Here is an 18300-nt window from a genome sequence, read left to right as displayed (position 1 = left end):
CTCTCTCTCACTCTCTCTCAAATAAATAAAATATATATTTTTAAATGTTTTTCATAGTCAAGTAATTGCCATTAATTTGACTCAGGTCAGTACACGTGTTCTGCAAACCAGCCAATAAAGTGATAGCCTCACTTAGGTGGTCCCAATTCTGAAAGTTAGCAAAGCAATGGCAGCCCAAGCTTCTGAATAGGAGCCAATCAGTGGCAAACACCCCTGAAAATCGGTCCCCTCAATACAGTGACCAAGACTTTGAAAGTCACTGGGTCCCCGTGTTCCAGTGACCAGAGTTGGTCAGCGTGATTGCCAGCAGGAACGAACTTTATTTCTGTTGAGTACATGTTCAGATACACGCCTCCTACTCACCAAGCACTTCGTTGCCATGGAGGGCAATGGGCCTCCCACTGCTAAAAGACAGAATGATCCTTGGTATCCGGATGTATGGATCTACCACAGGAGCTTCTATTCCTTTTGTTACCAAACCCATTTGGCTGCCTGCTAACTCAAAGATCACTCGAGAGGAGTTTTATTTGAAAAGGAATCTGAGCTTTATTCAGGAGGAAGGCAACCAAGAGAGAAGTTGGACTCTTGTCCAAAAGCCCCCTCTTGAGAGTTCTGCCTGGCCCAGTGGGGTTTAAAGCAGCTAATCAGCAAAGAGTATGCAGTGGCCCGTAGCATTTCTTCATCACATGTAGATTTGAGGCCAGCTAGAAATATTTTCAGTGCTGGGGTTTTGCATGGGGGTCCAGTTCTTGTTTCGTGATGTGCCCCAGTACTCTCTTCTTTCTGGAAAGCAGGGCAAGGTCTACAGATACAGAAAGGGAGTTAGTAAAATCATTCGTGTAACCTAAAAAAGAATATTTTGCTTAAAAAAAAAAATTGCTGGAGTGATCTGAAAGTCGAAGTAGCTTCAAACAGATTTGCTGGCCTCTGGGGGCTTCGGAAGGTTCTGGTTCTTCACTTCTCAAGGTCAATGGTCTGCAAATTTCAAAGAAAGTAAAATAGTTCTGTTACAGACTGAGGCCTTAGGTCAGGGAGTAAGGAGTGTTAATGTTCCAGACCAGCGGGAGTGCTATTCCCCTTCCACAGGAATTAGACTGTCACTAACTATAGCTTAAAGTCCTGTCATGTAAAGTACAATAGGTAGCTCTTGCTGCATAATCATCCCAAAACTTTGTGGCTGAGAACAATATATTCATTCAACGTGTTTCTTAAAGTTTCTGTAGACCAGGAATTCAGGAGTGGTTTGGCTGGAAGATCCCAGCTTGGGATCTCTCATGAAGTTCCATGCAGGAGTCACCTGGGGCTGCTTACATATAAACTTAAATTACTGGTTACTGCTGTGAAACTTCAGTCCCTTCCCACATGGGTTTCTGCACACAGTTGTGTCCTCACAATTTTCCTACAGGTTTCTACCTAAAGTAAGCAATCCAAAAGGCCAAGGCCAGTTGGTGGAGCATGTGACGCTTGATCTCAGGTCATGAGTTCAAGCCCCACATTGGGTGTACAGTTTATTTAAAAATTAGATAAAACCTTTTTTTAAATAAAAAAAAAGTCAAGGCCAACTGCAGTGTGATGACATAGCTTTAGAAGTCATGCACCATCATCACCTCAATGTACTACCAAGACAGGCCTCTCATAATACAATATTAGATGAGATACACAAGGGCATGAATCCAAGAATTAGAATCACCACGGACCAATCTCAGCCTAATGCTGAGATTTTTTCTACCACAGAAAACATATATTTTATAAAATTTCCTGTATTTTTATTGTAAAGCTTCTGTACAATTGTTTTAAGTAAATGAATTAGATTTCCAGGAACAACAGCATGATGAAGACCTCTATTTTCAAACTGCCTCTTCTCTAAGCTGATCAAAATGAACAACTAATTAATCTAGAAAGATGGGTGCACATATACACATATACATCACAAACCCTTAAGTGTTAGCCAGGGGTGCATGGGTGGCTCATTCAGTTAAGCATCTTTCTTTGGCTCAGGTCATGATCCCAGGGTCCTGGGGATGGAGCCTCACATGGGGATCGCTGCTCAGCGGAATCTGCTTCTCCCTCTCCCTCTGCTGCTTCCCCTGCTTATGATCACTTGCTCGCTTGCTCTCAAAGAAATAAAATCTTAGGGGAAAAAAAAGTATTAGCCAGTTATCACAATCAGATCTAACTTGAAGGGGGACAATACTGGGCATGGTATTCCTCTATCTGGTATTAGAGTGCAGGGAGAATAAATGAGAAAGTTTTGGTAGACCCAAACAAAAATCCCCAAGTTGTGAAAATGAGAATTGGAATCATGGGAATCAGAGGAGAAAACTGGGAGCATGCAAAAGTCCCATTCTTTCCCAGAACCGCCTCACCAGAGGGACAGAGTATATAGGCAGTGCTGATGTACAGGCAGCTAGATAGCACGGTGAACCAGGAGGTGGGAAACTTGAGTGCTTTTACAGCTATCAGGGAGCTTGCTCATATATCAGCAAAATTAAAAATCTGGAGCTGGATGTCCCTCACCTGGTCAATATCACAAGGACTGGCTCTCCCTAAAAACACACTATCCCCAAGCCACTAGTCAGTGCAATAAGGCAAGAAAAAAGATCCAGAATTGGAAAGAAGTAAAATGGTTATGAACATGATCAATGTTAAAAAATCCTACAGAATCTTAAAAATGTTATTAGAATAAGTGAGTTGTGCAATATTGCAGGATACAAGGTCAATACAAAAATCAATTGCATTTCTATATGCCATCAATGAACATTTAGAAATTTACTATTATAATAGCATCAAAAAATAGACATGATAGCATGTCTATAATAGACATACCTAGACAAATCTGACAAAAGGTGTGAAAGACCTATACATTAAAAATTACAAAACACTGCTCAAATAAAGATCCAAATGAGATATTTGCCATGTTTTTGAATTAAGACTATACATTTGAGATGTGAGTTCTCCCCAAAATTGATCTAAAGAGTCAGACAATCTCAACCGAAATCCCTGGATATGCTTTATAAAAATTTGCAAACTGATTCTAAAACTCCTATGAAGTGCAAAGGACCTAGAATGGCCAAAACAACTTTGGTAAAACACAATAGGAAAACTAACACTGTGTGACTTCAATACTTAGAAAAACTACAGTAATTAAGGCAATGGCATCAAGACAAACAGACCAATGGAACAAATAGAATCTCAAAGTAGGCCCACACCTGTATGGACAACTAATTTGCAACAATGGTGCAAAGGCAATTCAGTGGAGGAGTCATTTTCAAAACTAGGATATGCACCTAAAAAGGCATGGAGAAGAGGAGAAAGGAAGGAACTTAGAGGCATACTTCATACCCTACACAAAATTTAAGACAAAAATAGATGACATAACATAAAATCTAAAATTACAAAACTTCTAGGAAGAAAAACGGGGGGAAACAATCTTGGGTAGGGCAAGAATTTCTTAAATATGACATGAAAGGCATAATCCATAAGTGAACAAACTGTTATATTGGACCTCATTAACAAGACTTCTGCTCTTCAAAAGATTAAGAGAATGAGGGACACCGGGGGAGCTCAGTTGGTTAAGCATCTAGCTTTCACTTGGGTCATGATCTCAAGGTCCTGGAATTGAGCCCCGCACCAGGCTCCCCATTTTACCCCTCTCCCTTAGTCCCTCCCACCAAACCCTGCTCATACTCAATCTCTCTCTCAAATACATAAAATCTTAAAAAAAAAAAAAAAAAAAAATTAAGAGAATGAAAAGCCCAGCCCCATGGGAGAAAATGTTCACAAATAATGTATCTGAAAAAGGACTTGTATCCACAATATATAAAGAACTCCCCATCTCAAAAAGACCTCCCAAATATCGGGGCGCCTGGGTGGCTCAGTGGGTTAAGCCTCTGCCTTCGGCTCAGGTCATGATCTGAGGGTCCTGGGATTGAGTCCCACATTGGGCTCTCTGCTCAGCAGGGAGCCTGCTTCCCTCTGTCTCTCTCTCTCTGCCTACTTGTGATCTGTCCTTCGAATAAGTAAACAAAATCTTAAAAAAAAATTAAAAAAAAAAAGACCTCCCAAATATCAATAAAAAGAAAACCCAATAAAAACATAGGCAAAAGATATGGTCATTTAACCTAAGACATATGGAAGGCAAATAAGCACATGAAAGTGTTCAACATCATTAGTCATTACGGAAATGCAAAGTAAAATTGTAAGAAGACAGCATTACACTTATTGTAAGAGCTAAAATTTAAAACAGTATTAAGCATAGTCAAAGATGAAGACATGAGAGTATAACTCTCCTACGTGCTGGTATGGATATAAAATGGTACAACTTCTTTATAGAAGTTTTGAAGATTCTTAAAAATGTAAATATATACTGAGGCACGCACCTGGATGGCTCAGTAAGTTAAGCATCTGACTTTGGCTCAGGTAATGATCTCAGGGTTCTGGGATTGAACCCCATGTTGGGGCATCCAGGCTCCCTGATCTGCAGGGAGTCTGCTTCTCCTTCCCCAACCTCCCACCCTGCTCCTATGAGGGCACATGCTCTCTCTCCCTCTTTGAATAAAATCTTTTTTCAAAATGTAAATATGTACCTACCTTATGACACAGGCATTCCATTCCTTATTTACCCAAGAGAAACAAAAGTATACACCATTACAAAGACTTAAACACAAATATTCATAGCAGCTTTATTCGTAATAACCAAAAACTGGAAACCCAAATGGCCATCAGGAGATGAATGAACAATTTTTGTTATTTCCATAGTGGAATACTGTTCAGCCACCCCTCCCCAAAAAGAACCACTGATATATAATGAAGATGTTATATAAATATCAAAATAATTTATGCTGAAAGACACCAGACCCCCCCCCAAAAAAGTACACAAAATAGTCTTTTTGTAAAATCATAGAAAAGCAAAACTCATCCAATGTGACAGCATATCAGCACTTGCTGTGAAAAGCTATGAGAGGGATTACCAAGGGGCATAAGTAATTTTGGGGGGTGATGGCTCTGCTTATTATCTTGACTGTGGTGACTGTTTCGCTGGTATATACATAAGTCATCACTTAGCAATGGTATTATAATAAATAACACTATTGTTTACCAGGTTCTAGTCATTGTTCTAAGCACTCCTGCATGTATTAATGCAGTTAATCCTCAACACAAACATATGAGGTAGACCATCATCCAGATTTTACAGATAAGGAAATTAGTAGTGTCTGTAACTTAACCAAGGTGATACACCTGGGCTCACACCTGGCTCTGTGTTGTTATCCACTACTCTGCTTCCTGCAATGGGCAAAGTCAAGCAGCTTGCAAAAGAGGGATGCTAAAAACGGAACACATTTATATCTCCCCTCGTCTCCACTGGTAACAGATAATAACGGACGCTTCTTCTGTGATAAGATAGAACAAAGTGAAGTTGCAAGGAAATGCTTCCTGCCGTGAGGTCACTTGGAAGAGCAATGAGATGGACGAATTTTTGATAAATAGGGCCTTGCATTTGACTCAAAGGGTATATATACCTCAACTTTTGCAAAGGCACAGACTACAACCGAGCATTGAGAAGGGACTATAGAGTAGTGGTGTGGGTGGGCACTGCACCTGAGGTAGGTCTCTGAAAACCTGTAGCCTACTAGGAATATCCTCCAAAATACAGATGGCTCCACAGGGATAAAGGCCCTCTGTTTCTGAGTTTAGGAGACTCCTAATATAGACTGTGATAGGGTATTCACGTTATCTTTTTCTTTTTTGGCTGATCCCTGGTTTAGTGTTGCACACCTGAGAATGGATGCATGGGAGACAAAGGTTGAAAATCTACAAGTTTATACTCAATTCACATTTGAGGGTACTGAATAATGGGTGGAACTTATTTTCCCTTAGAATTTTGCAGGAATATACCACTGTCCTCTAACTTTCAAGACTGCTGTTATGAAATCCAGTGCATTCTTATTCCTGAACTTTTGTTTTCTCTAGAATCTTTTTAAGATCTCCTCTTAAAGCCTGGAGTTTTGGTAATTCACAGTGGTGTTCTCTGACGTAGGTCCTCCCACCCATCCCTCATCCGTCCTGAGGGGCACTCAGGGACACCACAAAATCCAGAGTCACAGCCAGTTACATTTCTTTGTACATTTGAGTTTGGGGATTTGTTTCTTCTTTTCTAACTGTAAAGAGCGCGCTAGTGAAGAACACGAAAGGGGAGAAACAAAGAGGCACAGCACGCCCAGCTGCAGACCACCTTACTCTTGCACAGGTATCTTCTGTGTGTGTAGTTTCCGATGCAGTGTAAATCGCCCACACCAGCTGAAGGTTTTCCCACACACCTCACACTCGTACGGTTTCTCACCGGTGTGAACTCGCTCATGCTGGACCAGGGTGATTTTCTGACTAAAGGCCTTCCCACACTCCTTACATTCAAAAGGTTTCTCCCCTGTGTGAATGCGCTGATGCTGAGTCAAGGCTGTGGGGGAGCTTAGCCGTTTCCCGCACTCTTTACATTCATAGTGTTTCTCCCCAGTGTGCACTCGTTGATGGACGATAAAGCTTGAGCTACAACTGAAAGTCTTCCAACATTCATTACATTCATAGAGTTTCTCCCCAGTGTGGAACCTCTGGTGCTGGAGGAAAACAGAACTGCTAATGAAGGCCTTGCCGCACTCCTTACATTCATAGGGCTTCTCTCCAGTGTGGATTCTCTGATGCTGAATCAAGGCTGTGTCTGAACTTAAACCTTTTCCACATTCTTTACATTTAAATGGTTTCTTTCCAGTGTGAATTACCTGATGTCGAATAAGTAATGAGTTGTATCTGAAGGCTTTTCCACATTCTTTGCATTTGAAAGACCTTTCACCAGTGTGACATCCCTGAAAATCTGCCATTCGACTAAAATATCTGCCACATTTTCTACATTCATATGATATCTGACCACTAGGAACTGTCTGATCCATGAGTTGTGTGCTAACATTAATGTTTTTCCCAGATTTCTCACAGTGCTCCTCACTCCCGACAGTGCAGTCGTTGAGATGGCTGGTTGGCCCAGCTGTGAAATCTCTCCTCTTTGACATGGTCTTCTTAGCTATCCAGTGACCATGCTGCTGCTCTAGGCTGCTCCCAAAGTCCAGGCGCTGGGGAACATTCCCTGGCAGCCCTCCTAATGTCAGTCTGTGGGACTCTATTTCTTTAGAAATGTGTTCCTTTGGAGTTGATTCTTCCTTCTCAGCTCTGGCCTCACCTCCTGACATCATGTGAGGAAAAAAAAAAACCAACACAAGTGTTAGCCTCTGACAGTGCTGAAGGGGAAAAGGATCAAGTTGTTCTCATCTGCTCTATGTAACTATTTTCCTACAGGTACACAAAATGGCTACCAAAGACAACCACACAGCAGAGCCCCACACGTGAAAGATACTATGGGTGGAAGGCAAACAAGGCCAGGAGAGTGGCCTTATAAGAGTGTAAAGACTGGAAAACAGCAAAGACTGTTACCTACTAGGGTGGGAAGACCGACCACTTTCTCCTGAGTGAATGGGTGGGATAAGAATGTATGGACAAGTGATGAATAGAGACCCCAGGGTCAGAGGAAGACCACCAGATTGAAGAAGGGGCAGGTCAAGCAGCTCAAACTACAAAGGGTCCCACAACTGATTCCTTAAAAGCTGATTATTTTTTACAACATTATCCATGTTATAATCTTTGAAAAGAGAATGGTCTCTGTCACCAGGCTGACACCAGTAAAGTGGCAGCCTCCTACGCAATGGCTAAGGGAACTATGGTGGGCTAACACACCATAGCTGGAAGGAAAGGGGAAGACACTGAGGCTGGCTTCTAAAATAAAAGAGCAAGGGTCCCTGGGCAGCTCAGTCGTTAAGCATCTGCCTTTGGCTCCTGGTATTGAGCCCCACATTAGGCTCCCTACTCAGCGGAGAGACTTTTTCTCCCTCTCTCCCTCACCCTCTGTCTGCCACTTCCCCTCTCTGCTTGTGCACTCCCCATCTCTCTGTCAAATAAATAAAGTCTTTAAAAAACTAAAACAAAATAGCATGCACTGCACGTGTGAGGAACCCTTCCAAGAATAGACGTAAGCCTTAGGGAGGATCTGGTAATGACTCTGGTGCTTTTCCTACAGTACTGTACAAGCTGTGTATAGTTTACTATGATAGTGAGAATGTGAAACAGAGAAAACCAAAGGCAATTTTCCCTCTCCTATTAAGGCCTTTTGCAGGCTAATATAATCTTCAGCACTGGGCCAGGGCAACCTTGTGTGTTTACAAGCGAACCGTTTAAAAATGCTTTTTACACAGATAACCTGAAGTCCTGGGTGGGAGGGAGTTGGGAATTACTTATGGACATTCTCTGTGAAGAGTCTGAAGAGCACATGAAATTTTACAGGCAGAGCAGGGGTGAAAAAGAGTAACAAAGGCAGGAAAAAGTACACCGTGTTATTTTTCATTCGCATATCAATCAAAATGAGGAAGCCATTCACCTTTCTGTTATACCAAGTTTTGTTTCAAAAGCTCAGCTGTTAAAATCAAAGTTTTTTTTAAGAGTCTGTAGGGGAAAAATGACAGGCTTCAGGTGGGTGTTGAGGCAAAGGAATCATGGGGTGTGCTGTGCTGGTGTCTGCGTATGTGGGAAAATCTCCATTGTGAAAAAGAATTTTTTATTTTTAAATAATTTTTTCAATTGTAAATTTTTTTATTTTTATTTTTATTTAAGTCAGTGTTTGGGAACTCGTAATTCAGTTTCCCAGAAAGAGGAGTTCAGCTGGCTCAGTCAGTACAATATGCAACTCTTGATCTCAGGATTGTGAGTTTGAGCCCCATACAAGGGATAGAGTTTACTTTAAAAAAAAAATGTTCCCATAGAAATAATGTACTGGGGGCACCTGGGTGGCTCACTGGGTTAAAGCCTCTGCCTTCAGCTCAGGTCATAATCCCAGGGTCCTGGGATCGTGCCCCGCATCAGGCTTTCTGCTCAGCGGGGAGCCTGCTTCCTCCTCTCTCTCTGCCTGCTTCTCTGCCTACCTGCTATCTCTGTCAATCAAATAAATAAATAAAATCTTTTAAAAAAAAAAAAAAAGAAAGAAAGAAAGGAAGAAAGAATATATGCTGTGAATATGTGGATGGCCAGATAGGCCCCAGAAGCCTATTTTCCTTCTAAGGTGGTTGACATCCTCATCTCTGTAACACAAACTGGTGGAAAAATAGACTTTCCACAAGACAGGTTTCAAAAGAGCCCTCATGCCTCAAGAGCTGCCCGCTCAGTCACATGCTGTCCCTTAACAGGTGGAGAGGTAGAAAGGCAAAGGTGAACATGCAGAGAAATCTTGCAGCCATGCCTTCCCTGGAAGAGACTGGCCCTTCCTCATTTGAGGGAGGCTACTACCATGAACACAGAATCACATATAATGATTCTAGAAGAAAGAAGTCTCACACACATTCAAATGTGAATATAGGAAAGCAGGCTAAGCAAAAAAGGCAGCTGGTAGGTTCTCGTGCTCACCTGGACAGATGCCTCTGAGAGCTTCCCTGTCCGCAGGCTCCCAGGGTTCCAGGCCCCATGGCAGCTCCCCTCGCTCTAGCTGGGAGACCAGAACAGGTCTGGTGAATAGAAAAGCTGCCCAGGAGAAAGAAACAGGAACAAAAAGTAAAGGGAATCAGGAAGCAAGGTCCCCTCTTGACTGTCTTTACTTTTCTTCACTGAGTCAGGGAGGGAAATGAAGAGAAGTTAGCCTGCGCTATCTTAGAAGAAAGAAAATTTCCACAAATGGGGGCAGAGTCCTGGAATAACCCCCATTCACACGAGTGAGTCCCAGATCTTCTTCATAGAACTTGGAAGACAGAGACAAAGGGCTCTGCTGAGCTCCCAAGAGCTCTTCCTTTCCCTCCAAGCATGGGGCAGAGTCCCTCCCAGGGCCAGGGGGACAGCAGGTTTCAAAACCAGGGAACCTGAAACTCTCCCCAACCAGTAGCCTCTGAGAAGCTCAGCCTTTGGAGCAACTGCCCATAAGGGTTATCAGAGAGGACACGATGTCTAAAAGAAGAAGCCAAGATGCACAAAAGACAGAGAAAGACAACAGAAGGGAGAAGGGAGTCCTTACCCAGGGAAGCCACATTTGCATAATTCTCCAGCATCACCTCTCGGTACAGGGCCCTCTGTGAAGGGTCCAGGATAACCCATTCATTCTGGGTGAAGTACACAGCCACGTCCTCAAAGGTCACTGGCTCCTGAAACAACAGGTTCCTGCTCAAACTCTGTGTGAAGGCAGAGGAGCCTAAGTATTGGGGCAGAGATCTACTGGATGTGGTGGTACTGCCAAGGACAGTTCTCCAGTGCCTTCTAATGCCCGTGGGGGCCAGCCCTCAGCTGGCATCACCCTCATCAACAGGAGAGTCCAAGACCCACTGTACCTCTGTGTGGTCATCCCCACAAACAGCCCCTCCTTCCCCTGCTGACCTCTGTGTTGACTCTGCCAGGCCCTGCTCTATGTGCCTGTCCCTCTGGCTCCTTTCCAAGGGTTTTGTGTGCACATGCACAGAGAACATCTGTATAAACACAGCCCACAGCACTTTTGTACTGATCTCCACTCCCACCCTAATCCCACTAAAGTGACAGTAATATAATGGCCCACGAGGAGAAGAGTCTAAGGAGACCAAGGATGTTAACAGAATTTTAGAAGACAGAAAGGATGAATGTACTAAATTAGAAGAGCAGAGAAAGCTGAATGTTAACTGCTGGCAGAGGGGGAAGCAAACAAAAAGGAGGCTGATCATCATACAAAACCAAGAATGAGCTTAGGATTTTTTTTAAGTGTGCTCTGCTTTTTTTTTTCTTTTTTAAGATTTTATTTATTTATTTGACAGAGAGATAGAGAGATCACAAGTAGGTAGAGAGGCAGGGGGAAGAGAGAAAGGGGTAAGCAGTCTCCCTGTCAAGCAGAGAGCCCAATGTAGGGCTCGATCCCACAACCCTGAGGTCATGACCTAAGTCGAAGGCAGAGCTTAACCCACTGAGCCACCCAGGCGCCCTGTGCTCTGCTTTTTAAAACTTGGTAATTCTATCTGTTTAAAAGCACCAGGGAGGAGAGAGGACCGACAAGTACTCAGAGTAGTAAATGAAAAATACCTACACAAGATCACTGAGAAGTCTCAGAAAAATGAAAACATTAAAAAAAAAAAAAATCCTGGGTGCCTGGGTGGCTCAGTTGGTTAAGCAACTGCCTTCGCTCAGGTCATGATCCCGGAGTCCTGGAATCGAGTCTGGTATGGGGCTCCCACGTCCATGGGGAGTCGGCTTCTCCCTCTGACCTTCTCCCCCTTCATGCTTCTCTCACTCTCTCTCAAAGGGATAAATAAAATCTTAAAAAAAAAAAATCCTAAAGGACTTCAGAGCAGGAAATACACATACATACACAAAGACTGTGGAGTAAAGATGGCAACAGACAATATGGCAAAAGTAAAGGGGAAATGTTTTTAAAAGTGCTGAGCGAAGGAACCCCTGGGTGGCTCAGTCAGTTAAGCCTCAGACTCTTGATTTCTGCTCAGATTGTGATCTCAGCTTCATGAGATGGGCCCTGCATCAAGTTCCACACTCGGTATGGAGTCTGCCTGGGATTCTTTCTCCCCCTCTCCCCTTCTCCCAATCTCTCTCTCAAATGAATGAATTTAAAAAAATAAAATATAAAAATGCTGAGTGAAAACCTCTGTTTTTCATTCAAATGGAGTCAAAGCGATTGGGTTTATCCTGCCTAAACCAAAACAAGACAAATTACACAAAACAAGTTATCAGATACTAGGTGACAGCAATGGAGGATAACAATCCCAGAGGGACAGGAAATGACAAGGTGAGTCCTGTGAGTTGCCATGCTTACTACTATGAGTTTCCAGGCTGCAACACAGGGAGGAGGAAATGAGGCAAAGCTGAGCAGATTCCCTGGTAGCTTCTAAGGAGACCAAGACAGTGGAGTTTAGAGACAGAATACCATAGAGAAGAGAGCTGCACAGAGAAAAAAAAACAATTATCTGCAGAGGGTTCACTCGAGTGGGCACAGGTGTGTGGAAACTACTCAAAGCCAGAGAAAGGATCATTTGAAAGGACTGAAGGACACAATGTCTGGCATTCACACAGGGCCAGAAACAGTGCCTACTTCCACTATCCACATTGGAAACTTTCATAATTCATAGGCCACTAGATAGAGTTCTCGGGAAACTCTTGCCTCAGTAGCGGAGAATAATTACTCCTAGGCTGACCAGAATTCTACTTTCCAGATTCTACTAGCAAATAATAAATATCAGAACCAGAAAGAACCAAACTGTTTCCAAGTAACTGAACCTGATTCCAGAAAAGACTGAAGAATATTTTAGGAAGGGGCGCCTGGCTGGCTCAGTGTATGCGACTCTTGATCTCAAGGTTTTAAGTTCAAGCCCCATGTTGGATATAGGTTGGATATAGGAATTACTTAAAAATAAAATCTTTAAAAAATATTTTTTTAAAGAAACTATTTTGGGGACTAAAAAACCTAGAATCAAACAAGATAAAAGTTACAATATCTGGCATTCAATCATACGTTACTAGGCATTCAAAGAGGCAGGAATAGGTGACCTAACAAGACCAGGCAATCAAAATCAACCCAGAACTGATAAATGTTAGCATTAGAGAGATGGACATTAAAGCAGTTATTATAAATGTATTCCAAATATTCAAAGTGAAATAGAAACAAGTTGTATGTATGTGTGTATGTATATCTTTACATACATATTTCTTTATAAATATGATATAAAGAAATATGTATGTAAAGATTTCTTTATTTGAGAGAGAGAGCATGCACGTGTGAGCTGGGGGAGAGGGGCAGAGGGAGAAGAGAATCTCATTCAAGCAGACTCCTCTTTGAGCATGGAGCTCTACACTTGGCTCGATCCTGATGCAGCTGGATCTCACCATCTTGAGAACACGACCTGAGCAGAAATCAAGAGTCTGACACTTAACCACCTGAGCCACACAGGCACCCCAAAGATATACTTTTATAAAGACCCAAATCAAACTTCTACATATGAAAACTGCTATGTGTGAGATGAAAAATACAATTCATGGGATTGACAGCAAATTCGACACTGAAGAAAAAAAAAAAAAAAAAACTTGTGAACTTGAAGGCATAGCAATAAAAACTAACCAAAAAGGAAACAGAAAAAGATTGAAGGCAAAAAGAACAGAGCCATCAGGGAGTAGTGAGAGAACCTCAAAAAGCCTAAAGGACAATAAATTGAAGGTAAACTGTGATAAACTAAAGATGCATACTACAAACCCTACAGCAATTTCTAATAGTAACACAGTTATAGTTTATATATAGCCAACAAAAAGGAAAACATGGAGTAAAACACACTATTAATCCTAAAGAAGGTGGAAAATCAAGAGAAAAGGGAACAAAGAACAGACAGGACAATTAGAAAACAATTAGGAAGATGACAGATTCAAATCTAACCATACCAATAATTATGCCAAATATACATAATCTAAACATCCTAACCAGTAAACACTATCAGATTAGATTTTCTAAAAAGCAAGGGCCTACTATGTGCTGCCTTCAAGAAATGCATATTACATGTAAAGACAAGAATAAGTTAAAAGCAAAAAGATGTAAAACATATATATACTAATCAAAAAAAGCTGGGAATGGCTCTATTGACTTAAGGCAATGTATTTTTCAGAGCAAATAATATTTTTTTAAAGATTAATTAATTTATTTTGGGGAGGAAAAAGGGAGAGAATCCTCAAGCAGACTCCCCTCTGAGCTCAGAGCCCAACACAGAGCTAGGTCCCAGGAACCCGAGATCATGACTTAAGCCGAAGTCAGAGGCTTACCCCATTAAGCCACCCAGATGCCCCACAGCAAAGAATATTAAGAGATAAAGAAAGTCATTTATGACCATAAAGGGATTAGGTCATCATGAAGACATAACAATTCTACATGTTTATGCAGTTAGTAACAAAGCTTCAAAATACATAAAGCAAACTGAAAAAACTGCAAGAGAAATAGAGAAATCCCTAATTATAGATGGAAATTTCAATAACCCTTCTCAACAAGGTTTTAGCAAACATAAATAATATATTACCCAACCTGACTTAATGGACATTTACAGAACACTCCACCCCAAAACAGCAGAATACTATCTTCTCAGGTATCCAAGAAACATTTTGTAAAGTAGACCATATTCTGGACCATAAAAGAAAAAGAAATCAAGTCATGCAAAGAATGTTCACTAACCACAACAGAATTAAATTAAAAGTAACAGGGGCACCTGGGTGGCTCAGTGGGTTAAGGCCTCTGCCTTTGGCTCATGTCATGGTCTCAGGGTCCTGGGATGGAGCCCTGCATCGGGCTCCTCTGCTCAGCAGGGACCTGCTTCCTCCTCTCTCTCTGCCTGCCTCTCTGACTACTTGTGATCTGTCTGTCAAATAAATAAATAATAAATAAAAATCTTTAAAAAAAAATTAGAAGTAACAGACAGACACATGGAACATTCCCAAATATTTATGAACTAAATAACACCCTTCTAAATAACACACAGATCAAAGAATAAAACATAAAAGAATGCAGAAAGTGTTTTGAACTCAAGGAAAATGAAAACACAATGTACCAAAATGAGGGATGCGCTAAAGCAGTACTTAGGAAGACATTTATAATATTAAATGCCTGTGTTACAAAATTTAAAAAGGAGAGAAGGTCTTAAATCACTGACCTCAGATTCACCTTTAGAATCTAGAAAAACAGCAAATTTAACACAAACTAAGTAGAACAAACAAAATAAAGATCCAAGTGGAGATCCAACGTAAAACTGACAAAAAACAATAAAAAAAATTAGCAAAAGCAAAAACTGGTATTTTGTGAAGATCAATGCAACTTATAAATCTCTGGTTAGATTAATCAGAAATAAAAGAGAAAAAATAAATTGGCAATATTAATTCAAAAAAACTGCAGATAATAAAAGGATAAGAAAATATTATTAACAACTTTATGCCATTAATGTCTATAGCCTATTTAAAAATTGACAAATTTCTTCAAAGAGACAAATTAACAACACTCATTAAGGAGAAGAACTGAAACTGTATTCTAAAAGTTATCACCGGGGCGCCTGGGTGTCTCCGTGGGTTAAAAAGACTCTGCCTTCGGCTCAGGTCATAATCCCAGGGTCCTGGGATCTGGCCCGGTATTGGGCTCTCTGTTAGGTGGGGAGCTTGCTTCCCCCTCCCGCTCTCTGCCTCCCTCTGCCTACTTCTGATCTATCTGTCAAATAAATAAAAATAAAATCTTAAAAAAAATAAAAATTAAAAATAAAAGTTATCATGGGTGCCTGGGTGGCTCAGTGGGTTAAGCCTCAGCTTTCGGCTCAGGTCATGATCTCAGGGTTCTGGGATCAAGTTCCACGTAAGGCTCTCTGCTCTGTTTGGCAGGGAGCCTGTTTCCTTCTCTCTCTCTCTTTGCCTGCCTCTCTACCTACTTGTGATTTTTCTCTGTCAAATAAATAAATAAAATCTTTAATAAATAAATTAATTAATTAATAAAAGTTATTAGAAAGAAAACTCTACACCTAAGTGGCTTCACTGGTGAATTCTACCAAATATTTAAGGAAGAAATATTTAAGGAAGAAATTCTACCAAATACTTCTACACAAATTCTTCCAAAATACTCAAGAGGGCAGAATACTTTCCAACTTATTTAATCAATGGACAGTCACGACAAGAAAATTGCAGATCGATACCCCTTACAAACATAGTGCAAAAGTTCTAAACAAAATTTTAACAAAAGAGAATCCAAAATACAGTAAAAGAATAATACAAATGACCAAATGGTTTTTATTTAAGGAATGCAAAGTTGGTTGAACATTTGAAAAATTAATGTAATTCACCATATTAAGAAACTAAAATAGAAAAACCATAAAGTCCTCTAAAACAACATAGAAAAAGCATTTGTCACGCAGCAAATGCACTACTGGGTATTTACCCCAAAGACACAGATACAGTGAAAAGAGCCATACGTACCCCTATGTTCATACCCCTACGTACCCACTAATGTCCACAATAGTCAAACTGTAGAAGGAGCCAAGATGCCCTTCAACAGAGTAATGGATAAAGAAAACGTGGTTGGTTCATATACACATGGAATTTTACTGTCATCAGAAAGGATGAATTTCCAAATTTTGTATCAACATGGACAGGACTGGAAGAGATTATGCTAAGCAAACTAAGTCAAGCAGAGATAGTCAATTATCATAGGGTTTCACTTGTGGAACATAAGGAATAGCATGGAGGACATTAGAAGGAAAAGAAAAATGAAGGGGGACGTGGAAATCGGAGGGGGAGATGAACCATGATATAATGTGGGCTCTGAGAAACAAACTGAGGGTTTAGGAGGGGAGGGGGGTGGGGGGAATGGGTGAGCCTGGTGGTGGGTATTAGGGAGGGCACATACTGCATGGAGCACTGGGTGTGGTGCATAAACAATCTTGAACACTGCATCAAAAACTAACGATGTATTTTATGGTAACTAACATAACACAACAGAAAAAGAAAAGGAAAGAAAGCATTTGTCAAACCCACTCTTGATAAAAATTCTCAGCAAGCATGGCACAGAACATGATCAATGTAATATGGGGCATTTACAAAACAAAACAAAACCTATGTCGGCTTTAACTGAGAAATATCGAATGCTTTCACTTGAGATCACAAATAAGACAAGGGTATCTGCCCTCACCACCTGTACTCAACATTAAGTGCCAGTGAAGTTAGGCAAGAAAAAGAAAGAAAAGGTATCCAGACAGGAAAGAAAAAAGTAAAACAGTCTTTATTTGTAGATGACATGTCTACGTAAAAATCCAATGGAAGCTATCAAAACAAAAACAAATACAACAACAACAAAAACTAGAATTACTTTGTCCAAGGGAAGAGAACACTCTTGTAAACAGAGGTGAAAAGGGTCTTCACAATATGCAATGATGCGGATTTCTACTTTTCAGCCTCCACTGCAAATCTATCCCAATCAACCCCTCACACTTGCCTTTCCATCCTAATTATGTCTTAGTTTGGGCATTCTGATCTCTCCGTCCCTCTCAACTCCACCTCCTCTGCCGGAACACGTACCTGATAGTGACAGCCGCACAATGAAAGCCACAAGCCTGTCAAACGGGAACCTCGGGAAGGAGCTCCCATGCACCTCCCCGCTGCCCGCCGGCCGTTAATGCTTTTCTAGCACAACTCCCTGCTGGCTGTGATCACTGCTTTCAGAGCAAAGCATCCGCTAAGCAGCAAGCCCCGACCGGTCCAAACCAGTCTCCTCCAAGATCCACACGAGTGCTGAACTTTCACGACTTTTCCCTCATTATAATACTAAAACTCATACCCAGGGGGTGGAGATTTAACAAGCTCATGACGCAAGCGATGCATGAAGAAACATGACCTTTAAGTGTGTAGGTGCTAATAAATGCCCGGCTCTACTTGCTTAGACGGCACAATCTTCCTACCTAAGTATCTTATTAAAAATTCTCCTTGAGGGGCTCCTGGGTGGCTCAGTGGGTTAAAGCTTCTGCCTTCGTCTCAGGTCATGGTCCCAGGATCCTGGAGTCGAGCCCCGCAACGGGCTCTCTGCTCAGCGGGGGCCTGCTTCCCACCGCCCCCCTCGCCTGCCTCTCTGCCTACTTGTGAACTCTGTCTGTCAAACAAATAAAATCTTAAAAAAAAAAAAAAATAGTGGGGTTAAAAAAAATTCTCCTTGACCTCTCCTCGGAGTCAACCTGAGGATTCTTTGTGCTACTCCCCTGTGCTCGAGCTTAAGCCCCAATAAAGCCTTTCTTGTGACTTTAAATGTGGGGTCCAGTCTCGTTTCCACCGATGCTGGACAACTCGGGCTCCGGATGCTGACTGACATCTGCTCTCACCCGACATCTAAGGGTGGGAGAGCCGGTAAGGGGGACGACGGAGGCAGAGAGGATGCTCGCTCACCTGGCGCCACGTGATCTGGAGCATGGCTGGGGTCCCCACTTCACACAGCGCCTTCGGGGTTCGAGGTGAGGCTGAAGAGAAAGTAAGAGGCACGAACGAGTAGGGCTGCTGCTGCTGCTGTCGGGCACCCCTCAAATGCCGTCTTCCGCCGGGGGCCCCCTCTGTTCCAGGATCCCCTCAGCCCAGAGCCACAGGGACTGGGGAACCCGGTGCTGGAGAACGCCGTGGGGATGCAGCCCCGTTAGCCGGACCCGGAGCCCAAGACCACTACGGCCGAACGCCGCAGATAACAGGGAACGCGTGGGAAAGCTGCGAACC

General features: G+C 42.0%; 1 protein-coding gene across 2 annotated transcripts; it reads right to left on the bottom strand.

The window, feature by feature from the left end:
• Positions 1-4657: 4657 nt before the first annotated feature.
• On the bottom strand, positions 4658-18096 carry ZNF620 (zinc finger protein 620). Of its 2 annotated transcripts, XM_059162309.1 has the most exons (4): positions 17983-18096; positions 10091-10217; positions 9493-9606; positions 4658-7228 (listed from the first exon to the last, which is right to left on the bottom strand). In XM_059162309.1, the coding sequence occupies exons 1-4, from the start codon at positions 18004-18006 to the stop codon at positions 6234-6236; spliced, it is 1260 nt and encodes a 419-aa protein (XP_059018292.1). In that variant the 5' UTR covers positions 18007-18096; the 3' UTR covers positions 4658-6233. The 2 variants fall into 2 exon arrangements, with proteins under 2 accessions (XP_059018292.1, XP_059018293.1); XM_059162310.1 differs by lacking the exon at positions 17983-18096 and having other exon boundaries at positions 9493-9571.
• Between the last annotated feature and the right edge of the window lie 204 nt (positions 18097-18300).

This window comes from Mustela lutreola, chromosome 2 (genome assembly GCF_030435805.1).
Source record: "Mustela lutreola isolate mMusLut2 chromosome 2, mMusLut2.pri, whole genome shotgun sequence".
In the NCBI taxonomy this organism is placed as follows: Eukaryota; Metazoa; Chordata; class Mammalia; order Carnivora; family Mustelidae; genus Mustela; species Mustela lutreola.
Note: the sequence above shows the minus strand (reverse complement) of the source record. Positions and strands in the feature narration are given on the sequence as shown.

What these genes read in the sequence shown, in the direction of transcription:
- ZNF620 (XM_059162309.1), bottom strand. Translation starts at nt 18,006, where the DNA reads ATGCTCCAGATCACGTGGCGCCAG. An exon ending in TCCAGATCACGTGGCGCCAG is followed by an intron (nt 10,218 to 17,982) that starts GTGAGCGAGCAT and finishes CTGTTGTTTCAG; the next exon opens with GAGCCAGTGACCTTTGAGGA. An exon ending in TGCAAATGTGGCTTCCCTGG is followed by an intron (nt 9,607 to 10,090) that starts GTAAGGACTCCC and finishes TCTCCTGGGCAG; the next exon opens with CTTTTCTATTCACCAGACCT.